Source organism: Nyctibius grandis, chromosome 3 (genome assembly GCF_013368605.1).
Source record: "Nyctibius grandis isolate bNycGra1 chromosome 3, bNycGra1.pri, whole genome shotgun sequence".
Lineage (NCBI taxonomy): Eukaryota > Metazoa > Chordata > Aves > Nyctibiiformes > Nyctibiidae > Nyctibius > Nyctibius grandis.
The window spans coordinates 55,974,833-55,994,628 of record NC_090660.1 but is presented as its reverse complement, the minus strand read 5'-3'; the positions used below and the strand labels follow the sequence as shown (position 1 = coordinate 55,994,628).

Below are 19,796 nucleotides of genomic sequence, written 5' to 3'. Positions count from 1 at the left end.
TCTAAGATTTCATAAATTTAGAAGGCAAGCTGTGTTGATAGGCAAGATACACGTTTAGCCAATACCTTCCTGAAGAAAATGGCAATCAGAGCCACAAATTGAATTCGAGGTCCTCCACAGGGTGTCGCCACCCATGGCTGGTAGACTAAAGTTCAAAGGTAGAAAATCAGTAAATAGGCTTAACTCCACTTATGGGTAAGCTCATGACACCTTTCTGCTTAGTAACAGGAACTTGCTTGGATCAGACAACTATGGTAAAAGCAAAAATAAGCAGAACCACCATCATAAGTTTTCTTTTTTGTTTCTAAGTTGCATCTTATCTCCAGGGTCTCCTTTCTAAGCTGCATCTCATCTCCAGAGTTTATCGTCCAGTTCCAAAGGTACAAATCTTTGAAACTTCATTTCTCTGACTGACACCCATGCCTTAGTTCTAACTGCATAAAATCACCTTCATGAAGCGGATATAAACAATTTTGTAATAAATTATATACTAGTGTTTTCTCTTGGGTTCTTATATCAAAATGCCCCTAGATAAAAGTGTTTAAATGATGATAATCTGCATCTGTGTTTGTTATCTGCATCTCTTTGGAAGACCAAAACTGTACTGCAAACAAAACCTTATCCTATACGGATAACCTGTATCCTCTCCAGTTTTGTGCCTGTCCTATTCTACAGTAATTAATAAAAATTCATTCTAAGAAAAGAGGACCACAATAAATGCTTATAAGGTCACTCCTGTGGTCCATCTAGCCCAGTCCTCCATCTCCAACAGTAGCAATAGGAGATGCTGGTTAGGAAGAATGTGAGTTGAGCCGCTCTCTGCAGGCCCTTCTCCACCTACTCCCCAGTATCCACAGTCCCTGGAGCAGGGGCGGAGAGGCCACATTCCTGCCTATTCCCTTTCAGTCCTTTAAGTATCTTCATGTGCAATAGTCACTTGGCAAAAACAGCTTGAGACTGCCCATGCTTTTTTGAGACTGAAACCTATAATCAAGCATGACAACAAAGATAGAATCAAAAGTGGGGAAAAATACAGCAGAGAAATGAAGGGAAAAGTTTCTGAAAAGGCTCTAAGGTGACTCAGCAAGGCACAGTCACTGCAAAAAAAAAAAAATCTGAACTGAAGCCAAATAATAAATGCGGTCCTATGGATCCATTAAGGTATATTAGTGTTACCACTTTCCCGTCTGTTCCCTGAAGTTCCAAACCAAAAACAAGTCATCTGCAGTCTTGGTTTCCTCATTGTGTGAAACATTTATCTATTAAATTAATCTGGAGAAAATGGATCCGTTTCATCCCTGGTGGGATGTTGTTCTGTTTTAATAGGGTTGCATACCATGGATTGTAGCTCTTTGAGGCCACTGATAAATTACATGTGAATAAAAACAAAACCCAAATGAAACAAATAAATAATAACTACATGCTATTTTTTTTGTCCTCTAACAGAAATGCCTTTGGGATAACTGCAATTTTTTTTCTGTTGTGTTGAGAAGGTTAGCAATTTACACTAATAAAATTGGCACAATATCCTTGGGAATCCTTATTTTTTTATGAAAAATGCACAATAACAAAATTTAATGTTAGTTTTCCATGTCCTCAAACTCTGATATATCTTTCAACTATGAAACAATATTCCTGGTGCCAGTATCACAGAACGAAAGGCTCATGCTTGACCTTGTTAAGCAAAAAATTGGAAATGCTCTTTGCAATCTCCCAAGTCAGTAATTTCCGGATGCTTGATATTGCAAAATTCCCTTCTGTCCCCCTCTGATTATCATTGCTCATTTAGATCACTATGGTGATGCAACCATCCACTTAGAGCAGTGGCAAAAATTATTTCTGGTGCTTCTAAAATGTATTTAAGCCCATGGTGTTCAATACTGTGCCGTAAAAGTAGCTTAGAAACAAGTCTGTTAATGTGCTTAGCAAAGTTACATTCATTTATGTGTTTCTGTTTAGGACTAATCTGTATGATTTAATAATCATTAGGTGGAATGTCCAGTAGTCTCCCTAGACATCCCACCAAAATTACCACATACCCTCTGCAGAGAATAAATTGCTAACTAGCCACTTGCAGGGAAGATGTGTCATTTCTGTGGCTCACATGGTGTGTTCTCCATATCTCTTGTTGTGGTTCTCTTTCTGTGGCTGATTAAAAGTATTGTCTTTTTCACTCATTCCTTTACAACAGTACTTTCCAAACTGCTGATTAATAAAGTTGCAACCTCACATGTGATTAGGGAACAGGACTGTGAGTCAGGCAGCTTAGGTTCCCTCTGTGGTTATGTCACAGGCATCCTGCATTTTCCTGGAAAAGTCAGTTCAATTTCTTTGTTTCTAAAAGATAAAGTGTTCATACAGAGATTAATAGAATATGCCCTTCCCACAGGTATGTTTAACTTAGCAATACTATAAAGTAAATGCATACCTTTGATAATACGATGTCAAAATGCAAATGACCATTAATAATTGTGCATTCCAGTGCTTTTATGTTGCATATAAAATTGTTTAGGTATATTCAAACTGTTTTATTTTTAATTTGAGAGAATTGTCTTCTTACTCTTCATAAAATCCAGAGGCCTTATAATTAGGATATAAAATTATAACAAACATCATATAAATTATAGTATTAAATTCACTTATAGAGATTTTAATTAGGTTTAATCTGTTCTTCCTCTTACTGAAAATCTTTAGAGCTGGTATAAGTCAATAAACATCTATTTACTGTTGCAGCAGATCTAAATTTGAAGTTACTAATTTATAAAAAACATCTCTATCAAAATAGGAAAATCACTTTTGAGTAGAACTCACTTCACTCCGCAATAACCTAGATATTTAAAAGGAGCAAACAAAATGCAGAATGCAGAAGTTCACAGATTCCCATTCATGACCATGGCAACTTTTGAGTTTGTTCAAAATTGAGAAATGAGTGCTTCATGCAGTTCTCTGGTCAGCTTGAGCATGCTTGGCTGTACGGTGATGGCAACATGCTCACGGCATTTCCAGAAGTGGGTACTATGCGGTGTAGATGGATAGATCCACCAGCCCAGACCCACTACTTGAACACCTGCACCATTCTGCATCTTATCATACAAAGATCGCAAAACTTCTTTTTATCCTCATGCCTCCTCAGTATGAACACAGATATTTCAGGGAAGGTCTGAGATATCATATTTGCATGACCAGTACATGAATAAGACTCCTCCAATGACCTTAGTTACTACTTTAGTGGTGATATGGTAGTACTGTGAAGAAATCAGCAGATAAGAAGAATAGTTTCTTCATTTTGCATAGGAAAGGCAAAAGTAAATTTAGTAACTTCAGGAATTCAAGTCATCAAGGTGCAGAATGCCAAAGCAGGATGAAGATGTAAGCTATGCTTTGTCAGAAGACACCACTCTTCTCCAGATGGAAAGGAGGATTGGAGGTTTTTCCTTTTGAGTGCAGATGTGGGAAATCCAGTTAATAGTGCTGTTGGACTTTTTAATTTTAAAAACCACAGCTCTTGATTTTAAAAGGAGTAGAATGCAAGCAAAACAAGATAGCTGATATTGACATGTCCCTTGTTATGTGCCTAAGAAACATCAGTCGTTTGTGCTAACACCTCTCTACCTTGCTTCATCAATTTTTACACATATCCCTAAGAACAGAGCTCAAAGTCTGGCTCAATTAACAGAGCAGCGCTCTGGTGACTGCCTCACTCTGTACAACTTTCCAATATACCAGCAGAGCTGTGGTCTATTGCTCCTCCCCAGGAAACAGACTTGATTACAAAATCACATGATTAAAGAAATCATTGGCATAGCTACAGGGAAATACCGACTGTACTTTACGTAAAGCCTTCCCTAGAATTAGAGTGATTTACAGGTTAAAAACGTTACAGAAATGCTGAATGTGCAATCGCTTATGATTGTAACAAGAAAGGGCCTACAATCTTTTTCTTAAGAATGTTTTCTTCAGATATCCTACCAAAGTGACACTGTAATGGCAAAGGTAGATGCATAAAACAGTACCACCTTCAGAAAACTGCATTTTGCTGTCCACAGCATTTTAAAAAAGGAATATCTTTCTTAAATGTTAAAATAGTGGTTAAAGGTGGAGGGGGGGTTATGTGTGTACATACACATAACCTAAGAAAACATGTATATGCGTGTATATACATATACATATAACTGCTTAAGTATTTTACTGGCCCCTGGTTTTTAAAAGGATGATGTTATAACGCTCTGTTTCGTTGGCTTTTTATACAAGAAATTATCTTCCTATATTTCTTTTCATTCCAATCCTAATTGTATGGTGTGAAATATATAAATATTTATAAATACATATATAATTTTAATATGAGGACTCATTATCCCTGTATCAAATGCAAATGCCTAATCCAACTATGCTGTTCAGAGGCATCGGCTTGGGGACACATATATTGAAAATGCTCATTGCTGTCTATCCCGACCTTTTTTCCCCTTCCATGCTGCAGACACCAATTCCCGTTTTCAGCTGGTGCTTACAGAAAGATTTCAGAGAAGCAGCCAGCCTCTCCTGATGATACTTTTCCTCACTTGACCACATTACCACTCCTTCATGTAATTTTAACTTACTGCCTCAGAACACAAAAAAAACAGACCACAGCATTCAGCTGTGGATGTCAGCTGTCCCAGCTGAAGTGGTTAGATCAACATGTCATGAAGGAGCAGGAACCTAATGGATGAATGAAAGGATATGAGCTTTTTCTTAAAGTAAACCTCCAGAAAGCCCTATTGTAGCAGACAGATTAAGGAAGTTTCCTTTTCTGTACATAATTAACATGGCAATAATATATGGGTAGTCTAATCCAGGCTAAGGAGAACCAACTTTTGAACTCCTAGAAAATAAATGAGGGTCATTACTAAGCAAACAGCTACACAAACTTGTCTAAAGAATTTTTTTCTGTGCTTTTATGTCTTTTTTAAGATAAAAGAATCCACAGTAAAACATTCAATAAAAAAATGACCATGTTAAAGTTCACCAAAGTATGATGTATATTTAAGTTGAGCCTGGGACTGAAATGTGTGCAGTTATATTTAACAAAGATTAAAGTTTTTTTTCATATGCTAATTAAAAACCTTTGAAACACCACCAATTGCCATGATACCTGATTTCTATTCTCTTTGCCTAAATAGTCTTGTTACTTAATCTGTTTGTAAAGTACAAGCAACAATTTCCTCAATGTTGTTTTTAATCTCAGTTTGAAAAGACAAAGAAAGTAGAATAACAAAGATTTTCCTCTAGTTTTGGGGCTTATGAATTTTTCAATACTCTAAATGCAGTGGGTGTGTTTTGGTGCTACCGATGAATCTCACCCATTCGCTCACATTCTCAGCTGCCCACCCAGAGGCACACAAACACCTCACCTTCATAGTGAACAAAAAGACTGTACTCCTTCCGGCATCACAGGAATAGAAAGCACAGAGGCTAAATCAAGCATTAGAAACTATCCTTCATGATGTATAAAATTCTTTTAAAGGAAACAGACCTCAAGCCACAGTGAAAATTTTCCTGACACAAGAGTCAGCCCCTTCTCAGAGCATTTTTTTCATGGCAGGTGTTGGTACTGAGCAGCAGAACACACACATACCACTATCCTTGACTTTTCTGTGACTTTGTGGCACCCCTTGTTTTCAGAGCATCCAGGTGCTTTTTGCCCATACCAATTCTTTGGTGTGGTGAGTGTTTCTGCGCCCCACCCTTCAAGCATCTTTCCACCCAAATGACAAATTAGAGACAAGAGATGCCTTTTTCCTTTCCCCAAAGCATGGAGAAATACAATGATTCTGGCTTTGGTTTCTTTCACACACATAGATTCAAAATTTATTGCGTCCCAGACAAGAGGGATGAGGAAATTTAGGCTCAGTGCTAGGATGACATTTTTCTGGGTATTGCTCCACTCTCTTCCCTTTGATTTAATCAGTGAAAAATGCTGTGTTTTACACAGCTTCCTTTTAAAACTTAATCTAACCCAAATTCGCACTAGACTGGTCCAAAATTAACTTCAAAGTTTTGCGAATTCTGTCCAACTTTGTCCTGGCTAATTTAAGCTGGAAGCGAGCAATGAAATTCAATACCTAGAGATTTTTGTGTGATTTGTAGTTCAAAGGGGAATTTTGCACTTTCCATGGCTCTGTGGCTTTACTCTTATGATATAATGGTGCATGCCCCCGTCATCTCTACAAGAACCCCTAGCTGACAAACCCCATTCCTCTTGGTGACAGCCCCCCTTGGACTTAACCAGAAAAGGCCGTTTTAAATCTATGTGAAGCTTTATTAGTTCCTTTCTAAGCAATAGACATTAAATTTGCCACACAAAGGCTGCCCATCATGTTACTGCCACAATGATTAGTAATTAATACTATGTAAATACATATTAATATTATTAGCAACAATGAAAATTTCTTTTTCGTCTCAGTAAGCATTAACTAGTGACTTTCTATCTTTATACTCCCTGTATATGGCTGTCACAGATCTTCTTCAGCAGAAGAGCTGAAGGCTTTATCATACAACTATATAGCCACTGACACGTTTCTGAAACAATAGGTTAATAAAGGTTTTTCACTCCTTGTTCTCAAAATCTGGGCCCATTGATCCATATATAAAGAACTCTCTTGCCAAATTTGTGAAAGTGCAAAGCACTCCCCTTGGCACAAGCACAATGTAAAATTTGAAAGCACAAGGTCTTTGCCTACCAAACCCAAGCGAGCTGCTCACAGGTTCACTGCCTACAGACTCCCCACAGATTCTTCTCTGCTGTAACTTCACTTTACTGGGTGCCACCAAAAACATCCTAAAAATACTATTTCTCACCAAACTGGCATTTACAGAGTATTTGAAAGGCCTATGGAGATATTAACTACCTGAAAAAGCAGTTATAAATGTGATAGTCCTGAGTATGCCATGATCTAGTACTGAGGAGGATCCTGTAGAAACACAAGCATTTTGGACTAAAATATTTTCCTACTTGCTTCTTTAGAAACCAGGAGAATAAATTCTCCTTTAACTAATGGAACTGCATAGATGATAGAATTGAAGAAGGAATCTGGCCCATGTTGCCTTGTGCACTTTTCTTATGGCTGTATCACTAGTCCAGTTAAATCTTTGTTTAATGGCTGATGTGTATCTCTAGTTGATTTAACATCATTTTTAGTTTTCAATAATATGCAGATGTCTAACCCCAAGAGCCATTACGCATATAAACATTTTTAGCTCCCTGTTTGATATATATATTTTGGCTGATTAATTTTCAAAATATCTATTTGTACTTGTGCCAAACAGTCTGCCATTTCCATACAAGCCTCCAGTTAATGCACCAGCACTTTATAAATCTCCACATAAAATCTTCCATGTTTATTTTTATTAGAGAGAAAATCACATTTAATAAGTAAGTGTGGGCCCCTTTTCTTTGTATGCATTTTACTATTGAGAGGCTAACTGTATGCTTTTCTAAGTCATATTGGTGTTTGTTTTTTTTTATTATGGGAAGAGAGGAAATAAAAATAATACTAAAAGTACATAGTATTTCTACTGTAAGTTTTATCTACACATAGCCTAAAGCACATAACAATCATTTTGCTGTCTGATGGTACTGGAAAAGCCTGGTTCTATGACTCTAGGAAGGGGAGAAATAATACTTTCCTGGAGTTGCAGCCAATACTTTGTCTGCAGTCTGATCTCCTAAAGGACATCTATTCCATTTCTGGTGGTGTTTGATGCCTTCCACCATGTGTATTTCTTCAGATGTTTAGTTTCTTGAAGTAAATTGTGGAAAATGCCCTTAAAGGGTGTCAGCAGATATTTTATAATTTAGATTTGAAAATTTTTTGCTCTCCGTTTGATATATGTATTTTGGCTGATTAATTTTCAATATACCTATTTGTACTTGTGCCAAATAAAAGTTTATATTTATAATTTACTCTCCCTCATCAGAGAAGTGGGATACCCACCTTCTGGTCCAGGAAGGGGAATGTAAAGCCAGGGTAGGAAGGGAAAAAAAATTACATTGGCAGCAGCATCCTGGTCATTCAGTAGCCAGTCATCAACCTGGCATTCAGACAGTGCTCCACAGAGCTGGGATATGAGATCTGTGATGGCATCTATCCTAATTTTTCTGACCCTATCCTTCTCCTGAATACCCCAGTATTCACAGAGCACAATGAGGTCTTCACTGGTTATTGCATTCACCCTGGTTCTCACTGGCAGCACTGTGAGATATAGTCCTGATGCCATGGGCAATAGGCGATGCTTCCAGAGTTAGCTTAGAGCCTTCTCCTTCATTTCTAACATATGTACAGGGCTGCATGGTGGCTCCCAGAGGGCCTCCACACTGCCATGGAATCAATCATGATTTTATCCTGCACAACTTGGCTATAAAATATTTAATCCAGGACATGTTAACAGCATAGCAAGAGCAAGCCTAGAGGCTCTGCATGTTCAAATATTTATGCTTCCTGGGTGAGCCTGGCAAGAAGTGCTGCCAAGTGTACTTTTATCAGTGTCCTATTGGTTAATTTAAAATTAACTTGGGCACTGCCTGCATGAGTCGTAGCAACATATTTGACTGAAACGGTCCTGCCCCTAAGGGCAGGATACAGAGCTCAGGGGGGAAGGTGGAGATGAGATGAATCATTTTTGTGCTCTTCAAAACCTGAACTACTTCGCCAGCTGGAGAGCCATTGTGTAATTTAGGCAGCCCTATAGCAGTGCTAGGGAGAGCACCTTCACTCAAGGGGAGTGGAAAAGAGGAGCCTGACAGGTATTTTGTGAAGTACCTGTGCTGGGGACACTGCCTCCAGCTGTGACAAAGATGCACAGAGGCTGGTGTTTCATCCACATACTCACAAGGTGCTCAGAGATCTGCGGCTGAAAAGCAGTCTTAGAGTAAAATTAGGGAACATCCTTCCCATGATTTCATAGGCAGGACAATAGTTTTCAGTAACAGGCATTTATGAGAAACACTTCTCTTCAAAAAAAACTCCAAACACTGTAGAAGTGGATGAGGAAAATAAAGGACTCCGTAAGTTTTCTCATTTTGTCTACAGATTTTTCTCAGGGATCCCCAGAGGCAGATCCTGATATTTTTGCTTGCTGATTTCCTTTTGAGCGAAAACATTTAATTATCATACGGAGATCTAGCACAAACATGAAAAAATATCAAGCATCTTGGGGTATATTTGTTTATGGGATTGCTCTAGATGAATATGCACTATTGTAAAAATAATTCACTAATTTGCCAGTGCCCTTCTCATTATCTACACAGCTGTATCAGGCAAAACAAAAGCTTAATCTCTTTTCAGGAGAAAGCAAGTGCAGTTCCCTGCCAGAGAAATGATCCGGCATGTAGGAAATCAAGGTTCCTGCTCCTTGATAATTTAAACAGAGCAGAGGCCGCTTGGTTTCTGAATCTCTTGTGTAAGCAGCTTAAATGTCACTGCCTGCACTGCCAAACCACGTTTTGTGTTTAAGTAGTGCTCTCCACTTGTCCTGCTGCTTAACCAGCAAATAATTTCACTTAGCCAAGCCTATTTCAGGAGCAGGAAGAGTATTAAGAAATTGGCTCTCAAAAGGAAAGAAAAAGAAAGCAAGCAAGAAGTTTTCCCAGCGGTCACTCGGTGCCATGCAGGATTATCTCGGGTTTCTGGTTTCCTAGGAACGTAGTAACTTCCCCATGGGTTGTTTTGTGGGCGGTGTTTTTGAATATATGCTAATTCAACTTTCCTGACAGGGAGAGGAGCCGTGTCTCAGTCACACAGCTCTCCTGACAGCAAACAGTGGCGAGAGGCTGCTACGGAGCCAGGCCATGCGCTCGCGCTCGTGACAGGACCGCTCACCCTCCCGCCGGGGCCCGTCGGCACCTCTGGGTCGCCTTTGTCACCGGCAGCGGGGCCGACATGTGCCCATGACCATGGAGATGAAGGACTCAGGCAGCGTGGTCCTCACAGCTTACCATCCCCACAGCCCGGCCAGGATCCCGAGCATGGAGCAGAGCTTTGTGCAGGACATCCCCCCCAGCCATTCACCCACCAGCAGGTAAAGCCTGAGGGATGGGGACCGACACCATGCCCCGACATTTCTCCTGGGTCAGTCTTGGTTTTTGCTGACTGTATGTCAGCCTGAGAGTGTTTCCCAATCGCTCGGCCACTTTGCGAGTACTTTGCTCTCGCGTGTTTCTTGCCTCTACCGGGGAAGTGATTCAGCCCAGTGCTGCTGGTCAGGATTGGGAGGGGGAAATGCGAGTGCTTATTTTAAATCTTGTAAGTCAACAGATCAGGCCAGTTTCCTGCCCAAGATACTCAACAAGACAATCCCCAGGAAAAAACGCACGTGAATCAGGCTTCTGCTCAGGGCGTTTAGGGCTGTGTTATGAAAGTGAGAAGGCTGGAGTGACTGAGTCTGGTGCTCAGAAAGTTGATTCTTGCTTTGGTTTAGAGGATCATTTAATTCCTTCCCCATTCACCCGCCAGGTCAGGACCAGCCCTTGCCTTTTTGTGAAATTGCAGTTGCTGCTTTGCACACCCACATACACACAATGGGAGACTGCATCGTTAAAGACTTAGTTTAAATAAGAAAATTCCTTTGGGTTTCAGGAAACTAAGTATTGTCTTAATTAACACAGCTGTATATATGCTTACTTCCCTGCCCTGTGAGAATGCATACATTTGCACAGTTCAAAAATAACAGTTTGGGCAACTTTATTGTTATAGAAAAATCTGACCTTTCTCCTAAACATACGTGTCTGGGTTTTGCAGTTTTCTCCAAAAGAAGTGGTATGGAAGTTCATACTGTAAAAAGCTGAAGAAAGTAGGAAATGTTCTGTGGCTTGACTGAAAAAATGAGAACTAAAGTCTGAGGAAATAGTTGATGTCTTTATCCCCAGGAATTAAGTCTGTCTCTTCCATTAATAAAAATAATGATATTTACTTCATATTGTTTATTTATAGCCCGATAGCTATTTTGTTTTCAATGTCATTATTTAGGTTAGCTGCATCTTCCTGTTCTTTGTGTATTTCCCTGCTGTCTCATAAAGATAACTCCTTTGTTCTGTTAAACTGTTGTTTCAGAGCAGTACCAAAATACACAATTTCATGTTAAGAAAAGAAACACAGTCTGGGCTTTTAGATGCAGTAAGAATGGCATTTGCTACTTAAAACAGAGAGCAGTGGTTTGGCATTGGGTTACTGGGGAGCATGTCATTTCTTCCCCAAGGAAAAATGCTAAACTGAATCTCCCTTTGAGTCTGTGAACAATGGAAATGTGGTGGTTTGCTGTTTTTCTTGTAGGTGTGCTAATTGCTTTAAAATGCTCTTGAAACTAAAGCTCGGGGCGCATGAGGGTTTAAACCACATATGTATCACCTAAGAAGAGCAGAAGTGCAAACTGCAGTTCCTGAAAGAAAAAAAGAAAAGAGGATCCTGGCATTTTGATGAGGAACATTATTTGGAAGCTCCTGCCATGAGGCAAAGCCATGTGTCTCTCTATATGCCTATGTGTCTGTAAGATTTTGGTGCTTTCTCTCCTTTCTTCTCCTCAACTTTCTGCAGCTGTCTAATAGCAACAGCCAAATTGTGCCATATGGGCATTCAGTGACTGTCTGAGTTTCCAAAGCCTGTTCAAGAGAGGGATTTTATTAACCCAGCATGCAGTCCTCTGGAATGCAGAATCCATGAAGGCAAATGCACTGAGTGTTTTAGCAAATGGTAAAATAGGTTCTGGCTTAATCCCTACTTCATCTTCTAAGAACTCTTTCCTGGACTGCATTTTCTGTATAGTTTCCTCTGCCGCCATCCTAATGCAAGAAGTTTTACTATAGACTCTGTCTGGTGTTCCTTGACCCCTAGAGCAGCCACCCGCACTATAGCATGCTAATTCCTTGACTCTCCAGGAGGGTGATTTGAAAAAAAACATGCAGCGAACAGAGGTGGTGTCTATTTTTTGTTTTATAACAAAAGCTATTGGGACCCAGAGCCTGACTTTCCTCTGAATTTGGTTGGATTTAGTAAGATGTAGCTCTAATGAAGTCCACACTTCAGATGATATATATCTGTGAGAATAGAAACAGTCTTGGATATTAGTCCTCAATTTGATAAACTGCTGACCAGTTCTCTCAGCTTAGGAATGAAGATCTTTCATTTTCTTTCCTCTCCACAAAACTTTTCTCTTGCTTTGGAGTGATGCACCCTTTATAACAGCAAAACACCTCCACTCACCAGAGCCAGGCTTGGATGTGAATGTCTCCCAGCTATGTTTTCTCTTGCAAACACTTTCACTTTGGGAACCTTCAAAGCACAGGTTTCTCACAGAAAGGGGAAGCTAATGCAGATTCAGTCAGCAATAAACTGCTCTGCTTCCCACTATTTGAAAAGATGCTGACAGAAAAGAAGAAAAGATTTAAGTAGCCATCATGAGCCTCTAAAAGAATGAATAATCTTAAATCCTCTTGCCAGTCCAAGTACACATCTGAGAAGCTCATGGACACCAAAGTTTACACTAATAAAGTAACTTAGATGCATCAAACCACTTGGAATCACATCCAGCTAAAACTCTTGAAAGGCCAATCAGGAAGGCACGTCTAAAACATACACTGGCAGCATTAGCATGAGCATGAAGTATAGCAGCCACAAGTATTTTCATTCATAAACCCAGCAGGAGGAGAGTGTATATACCCCATTATATGTTAGGGGGTATAAGCTCGTGGGCTGTAAGGGTTACAGAAGAAGGTGTGCTTTAGCTGTTTTGAATGGAAGATACATCAGTGTGCAATGAAGGATGGTAAATTGATAGGTGTAATGAACGGGAGAGTGGGATGAAAGGTTGACTGCATAGTAATGCCGTCCCCAATCTGCAAAGGAGAATTCTAGCTTCCAAATTTACTGTCGGATTATGTTAATAAAAAGTTTAAGAAGAGTAACAATAAATTCCAGCCATTCTCCAGAACAAGAAAGCATCAGAGGGACTAAAGATAGCTATACGTAAATATTTCCTCCTCAGCTATCTATATAATTCTTTTCTACCTTTCTCTTTTTGTTCCATCTTGCAGACTTACTTACTTTACCAGTTCCACACATGGGGTGAGCCCTGAAAACTGCACAGTTGAGTTTGCTAGAGGTCCAGGCGAATTCTCCAGCTAAATCTTCCTTTAGTTCTGCTAATGCAACTAGCAAGTTCATTTTCCATTTTTATCATGGGCATTCAGGTCCCTTTACTTCGCTTGTTGTCTGCTTTGCATGATTGCAATTGTTGATAACATTTATATTATTCATAGATTTTTTACTTATTGCTTTTGAGAACAAGGTGTTGGAGAGGTGTCTGTTTTCTTTGCTTGTCAGTTAGACTAACTCTATGGCATATGAGTATAGTGGGGAAGGTTCCTGTGCTTGTGGCATCCCTCTCACTTTTTTTTTAATCCCATTTATTAGAACTCAGATGTCACAAATATCAGTACCAAACACCCCGGAATATCACACTATCCCTTTCAATACAGATACTGTCTCAGTGCAAAGGTGAAAGTGCTGATTTATGTTAAGTAATGGTCAACCTTTCCATCCTCACTTCAGAGAATGAAGGACTTGGTAGCTGTGCATAAGTACTGCTCCTGGATTATATAGAGGAAAGTGGGGCCATGGCCACACGCCTTCCTCACATCTCCTTTTTAACCTGCTAGGAGAAGCTAGGAGGAGTTATTCCTGTGCTCAGAGGAAACAGACATGACCTCTGTGCCTAATGGCCAGTGGGCTCTCTAAGGTAATTATGCAATTAGGGGAGTACAAAGCATTCCTAAGTGACTCATGCTCAAGCTTTCTTTGACTCAAGTATGAGAGTCAGTGAGCTCCTCAACCCGTTTGTTATTAGCGTATCTACTAACAAGAACTCATCCTGCACTGCAAATCACAGATATTTCCACTGCAACGAGTGGCTTGTAAGTGCTTGAGATAAGAATCGGAGGAAAAAAAAAGCACTTTCACAGCCTTTGTGAAAAAAGCCTGTGAAAAACCACATAATGGGTTTTAAAGGGCACATCAAGCATTTTATACACAGAATAAACATCTTTATAATCCATACTCATGCAAAGAGCAGCATATTTACTACTAAACCTAGAGGCATGTTACCTAGGTAAAGGACAAAGTGGATTTCAGCGCCACTGAAAAATATAGCCAAGACCCCTTCTTAGCTTCTCCCCTAGCCAAGGGCAAGCCTGACACTTCCAGTTGTTTCAGGGAAATGCCTTTCCAATCTCTTCATGTTTAGCATGTCCCCCTCCTCCTACTGTCAAGGGGTGACTTTCAGGCAAGCATCATTAAACTACAGAGTCAAAAAAAGAACAGGAAAAAATTCTGAAGTTTGCCTTGAATTACCTGCTGGTAGCTTCCAGGATCCCTGCTCTCCAAGTCTAAGACTCATAGATTTGGGGCTAATAATAAAGTCATTACACTGGACAAGCATGGCGCCAGATCCTTTTGCAATGTTCATCCCCTCTTGCGAGCCCCAAGATACTGCAGAGATATGTCATGGTGAGATAAAGTGTCCTGAAGTAATAACTGAAATAAAGCTGAAAGAGGAGCCCTTCTGCGCCAAAATTTGGCTTGTTTTTACCCCAACAGAAGCAGATTTTATCACATTGAAATAAGGTCTGTATGCCCTGAGGCTGGGTGATCTAGGTTTAATTTCTGTCAGTGCTGACTGAGCAGCTCCCCTGCTCAGTTGTATACAAGTGATGTCAAGAATGTCTTCTAAGTGATGCAGGATAAACAACCTTAACTATTTTGGATGTTTATCTCACTCTACCATAAACTTCCCCAGAAGACAAAAATAAAAGGCTGGCTCCTTTTCCACAGCAAATCATGAAATTACTTGGGCCTCTTGCAGTAACTTGGACTCAAAACCTATGAAATTAGAATTTTGAAATGTACTAAAAGTGGTAAAAGAAAATCCCACAAAACAATAGTCTAGGAAAAGACTGTACTGGCACAAGTTGGGCAAAAAATACATTTTGTGGAAAAAACGGTTTTTATAATTTCTAGTAGCTTTCTAAAATATAATTTTTAAAGTTATTTTTTATAGATGCTAAGAATGATAAGTCTTTATAAAACATTTACAGGGAGGATGCATATAACAAAGTCAGACAATAGCAGACACACTTTTCCTGTAGGTTTTAGAAATACCTACAGAATGTCCTCTGGGAGCCTCACTGAGGGATGTAGTATTTATAGCCAGTTCCTCACACTATGGTTGAAACTAAAGTTGGCTTCTCTGGTTTCTTTTTAGTTTGGTGCTCCTGCTGCTCTCGGTGGTACCTCCATATGTAGAGCTGATGGAAAACATCTGGCACTGTTCCTTTGATCGTTTTGTTTGGTTGAGCGTTTAGCCAGCTGCCCCATTCATTTTTAACTATGTCACTTATCTCTGATTATGCAAGGGTTGGAGCTGCCTGCAAAAAAAGTGTAGGACCTGAAAGCCCTGCGTGCCCCACACAGACACCTTCAGATTGCATCTGGCAGACTGACAACACGGACATAACAAACAGCCAGGAATCAAGAAACTTAAAGTGTTATTCTTGCACAGGAGATCAAAATAATTCAGTGTAAATATGTGGAAAATGTGCAGTGGTGGGAACTGCAAGACATGACTATGGAACACTGGTAAAAGTCCTAGCTAGGACAGTATCTGAAAAGCGTCTGGTTAGCGCTGTACAAATATAGAATCACATCCTGAAAATAGTGCAGAGTATCCACAGCAAACAATCAAGTTAACATCCTGGATTTTGGCTAACCACAGTACTAGCAGCCACTGGGCCCACTGTGGCACTTTGCTCCAGCTGGCCAGGGTGGGACCACACTCTCCGCCGCCTTTAGGTACCACCGTAGCGGGTGCATTAAAAGATCACAGAAGGGAATCTGTGAGAAGAGTGTCCAGAGTCATGTGCCAAGCTGGTGATGGAAGCCAGGCAACCTATCTAGGATTTTGGACCCTTTGCCTGCCTCCTTCTTTCGCTCGCATTGGAAACAGCCCCCGTCATGGTCTTCCAAGTTCTATTGTATGTGTCAGGGACCCCGAAGGGGGTGGGAGGAAGAGGGGAGCAAAGGACAGGAGAACGACCACCTTCACAGGTATATCACCTGATTCTCCTCTTTGTGTGCAAATAAAAGGAATTGGAGTGAGCACAGAAACATCTCTCAAAGGACTTTGTGTGGTGCAGCCATTTACGGTCAACCCCCGAGTACCATCAGACACATGTGGGAATAGGTTTTGGAATGGCATTTAAGTGATGATTTTGAAGTCAAAAGCCGAAATGATTCAAAAGACGGGTTGTTTGAAAAAGAGCCCCTATTACCCTGAAGGACAATTCCATCAGAGGTCAGCAGAACTGCTTGAGTTGGCATCCCTTGTAATTAATGTAAGGGGAAGACTGATACTCTGTGAGGGATCCCTCATCTCTGTAATTCATTTCTTCCCCTTCCTGTATCTGTTAACTTTCCAGACACTGCCAGAGCCTCTGGTCTCTGAGGAGAGTGGAACAAACACTGGAGCAGGGAGTGTATTATCAGCTTGTTCGTTTGAAGACCGTTACGTTTTCTTATTTAGGATGCTATGCATAATACTTAGCTACTGTGAGCCTGTGGGATTTTCAGATGTGTGAAATCATCCAGTTTAGGATGGACCTATGCTGGATGTTTAGACAGAAGGCTGAACAAAAGAGAGACAGAAATCTCTGCTACTTAGTGTTGCCATTTTTGAATTTCTACCTGAGGACTGTACAAGCCTTTTATTTCTTTCTGTAGAAGTTGCTCTGAGCATAAAATGAGCAAAATAATGAACATATGTCTTTTTGTGGAGGGTAGAAGAGCCCTATCAGTGCAGAGAGACAGAGGGAAGTATATATTGAAAACCTATATCAGATGTAGAAGTCCAGCTGGGTTGACATCATTTACCAGATGAAAGACAAGTAAAGCAAGAGACAAGCTGGGGAACTGTGTTTTAAACATCTGTGGGCGAAACCTCAGGACATCAGACATCAGGTCACTCTCATAGTTTGCTACCAGAGATGGAAGAAGCTCTAGAGATGTAAGTCCTCATATTTTACTGCAGCTAATCAGAAAAATACTAGCTTCCTAATGGACAGATTTGGGCAGGGAATAACAAATTTATACAAGGCCTGAATGTGACTCACTGAGTAGTAGGTTCCTTGCTAACTACACCCCTGAAGACATCAGAGAGTCTGCAGTTAACCAGACTCTGGGTTAGTCTATGCAAACTCTAGGTATGGCGATGGAGAGCCTCCTCCCTACCTGTTTCTTTTTCTCTGGCTAATAAAAGCTCAGAATAAAATCTCTTCTAGGCTTATTTTCTGGCCCAGTGATGATCATACCTGGTGGTCAAGAGGGAATCTAAAAGTGAGAATGTCAGATACTTTTTAAGGTTAACATTAGTATAAGAGCAAGAACTGGATAGTTGTACCATTCAGTCTAACATGAAATGCTCTGTCTTTTTTCTATTCTAGTCTAATAAAAGGTCAATAATAAATCCTGCAGTGGAACATCAAGTGGCATATGAGCCTTGTTTATACACATGGACTGAGTTAATGGATACTTAGGTGTAGTAATGGAGGTTTTACCTCTGAATTCAGTGGAAATGGGATCAAGCCTTCAGAACTCAGATTTTTTTGTCAATAATTTTGCTTGCAGGGCATGACCTGATCATGTTCTCTCTCGTCTCCGCTCAGGCTGACTTCCTATTTAATAGGATTATTTTGGAATAAGATATCAGGATGAATTAATATGATCATTCATATTAATTTAATTAGATAATTAAAACATAATGGTGACGAGGCCTGTCTTCCTTTTGCAATACTTCGCTTTGTTATTCAAATATTTTGAAAACTCGAGTTCCAAATATTTGTCTGGATATATCAAAGATGAATATAAAGTCTTTGCTGTAGTTACAGGTGAAACACAGAGCAGGGGAGCCTAGGGCATTCTCCGAAGACATTTTGCAGGCTTGGCTGTCCTTGGCCATTTCTGGGCCAGATGGTGCCCAGATCATGCATGTGCAAGGAAGTGAAAGGAAGCAGCAAGCTTATCCTGATTAACAGAGACAAGGGAAGCCTTTGTACTCTGGCTGCAGCAGGATGTCACATTGAAAGTGCCCGCTTTTGGAGAGAGGGTGGGCAGAAGGAAGCAGGGACAGCTGGTTAAGTACAGGAGAGGGGTCTTTTAGATATGTGGCAGTCTTTAGTCTCCTGCTGAAACAATTATGTCTGCCTTGTGTAAGGTCCTTCTTATATCTTCCACTCAGAGGATGTATTTCCCCATAATCCTCAGTGATCTGTTGCAACCTAGTGGAATACAGCCGGTCCAATGGGGATGTGGTGGAGAGGCAACCTATATCAGAGGTCCCACCACAGTCAGAAAAACCTGACGGGCGTATAGCTACCTCCTCCACAAGGAAGAAGAGAAGAGTTTTATTGGTTGGAGACTCCTTCCTAAAGGGATCTGAGGGCCCAATATGCAGAGCTGACCCCCATCACAGGGAGGTCTGCAGCCTGCCTGGAGCCCGAATCAGGGTTATCACCAGGAAACTCCCCAACCTGGTGAAGGCCACAGACTACTACCCCCTGCTGATCTTCCAGACAGGTGGGGAAGAAGCTGCATCCCGTAGTCTGAGGGGGATGACGAAAGACTACAAGGCCCTAGGACGGTTGGTGAAAGAGTCTGGGGCACAAGTTGTTTTCTCCTCCCTCCTTCCATTTTCAGGTGATGACGTGGGATGGAATAGTAGGATTCTCTCTATTAATGCCTGGCTATGAGACTGGTGCTACAGGCAGGGCTTTGGGTTCTTTGATAATGCCTGGTTTTATAAGACACCAGGCGTGACGGTAATACATGGGAAAGGTTTATGTCGTAGGGGCAAAAGGGTTCTGGGACAAGAATTAGCAGGGCTCATTCGAAGAGCTTTAAACTAGATTTGAAGGCGGATGGGGTAGTAGCTGGGCTCACACCACTGGGGCAACGCTCTAGTGTTGAGGTAGATCAGGAGTCCTCCCATCCCCCTGGGGTGAAATCGGTGTGCTCAGCTCGCTCCCTCAAATGCCTGTACACCAATGCACGCAGCATGGGGAATAAACAGGAGGAGTTAGAAATCCGTGTTCGGTCGGGGGGCTATGATCTAGTGGCAATTACAGAGACTTGGTGGGACGCCTCGCATGACTGGAATGTGGTCATGGATGGCTATGTCCTGTTCAGGAAAGACAGGCCGCTAAGGAGAGGTGGTGGAGTTGCTCTTTATGTGAGTGAGCAGCTAGAATGTATTGAGTTCTGTCCAGGGGCGGATCAGGAGCGAGTTGAGAGTTTGTGGGTGCGAATTAAGGGGCAGGCTGGCAGGGGTGATACTGTTGTGGGTGTCTATTACAGGCCACCGGACCAGGATGAGGAGGGTGATGAGGCCTTCTACAGGCAGCTGAGAGCAGTCTCTCAATTACAGGGCCTGGTTGTCATAGGGGATTTCAACTACCCTGATATTTGCTGGGAGGCCTACTCAGCCAGCCATCCTCAGTCCAGGAGGTTCCTCCAGTGCATTGATGATAACTTTCTGATGCAAATGGTGGATGAGCCAACTAGGAGAGGAGCGCTGCTGGATCTGATCCTCACTAACAAGGAGGGTCTGGTTGAAGAGGTGAAGGTTGAGGGCAGCCTTGGTTGTAGCGACCGTGAGATGGTAGAGTTCAGGATCTCATGTGGCAGGAACAGAATAGCTAGCAGAATCACAACCCTGAACTT

General features: G+C 41.0%; 1 protein-coding gene across 1 annotated transcript in view; it reads left to right on the top strand.

Annotated features, from left to right (window-relative positions):
• Positions 1–9,807: 9,807 nt before the first annotated feature.
• The window catches only part of ARHGAP28 (Rho GTPase activating protein 28), a 75,959-nt gene continuing 65,970 nt past the window's right edge, over positions 9,808–19,796 (top strand). The window contains exon 1 of the mRNA XM_068396371.1: positions 9,808–10,056. Within this exon, the coding sequence (XP_068252472.1) occupies positions 9,926–10,056 (131 nt within the window). The 5' untranslated portion in view covers positions 9,808–9,925. The remainder of the gene's footprint in view (positions 10,057–19,796) is intronic.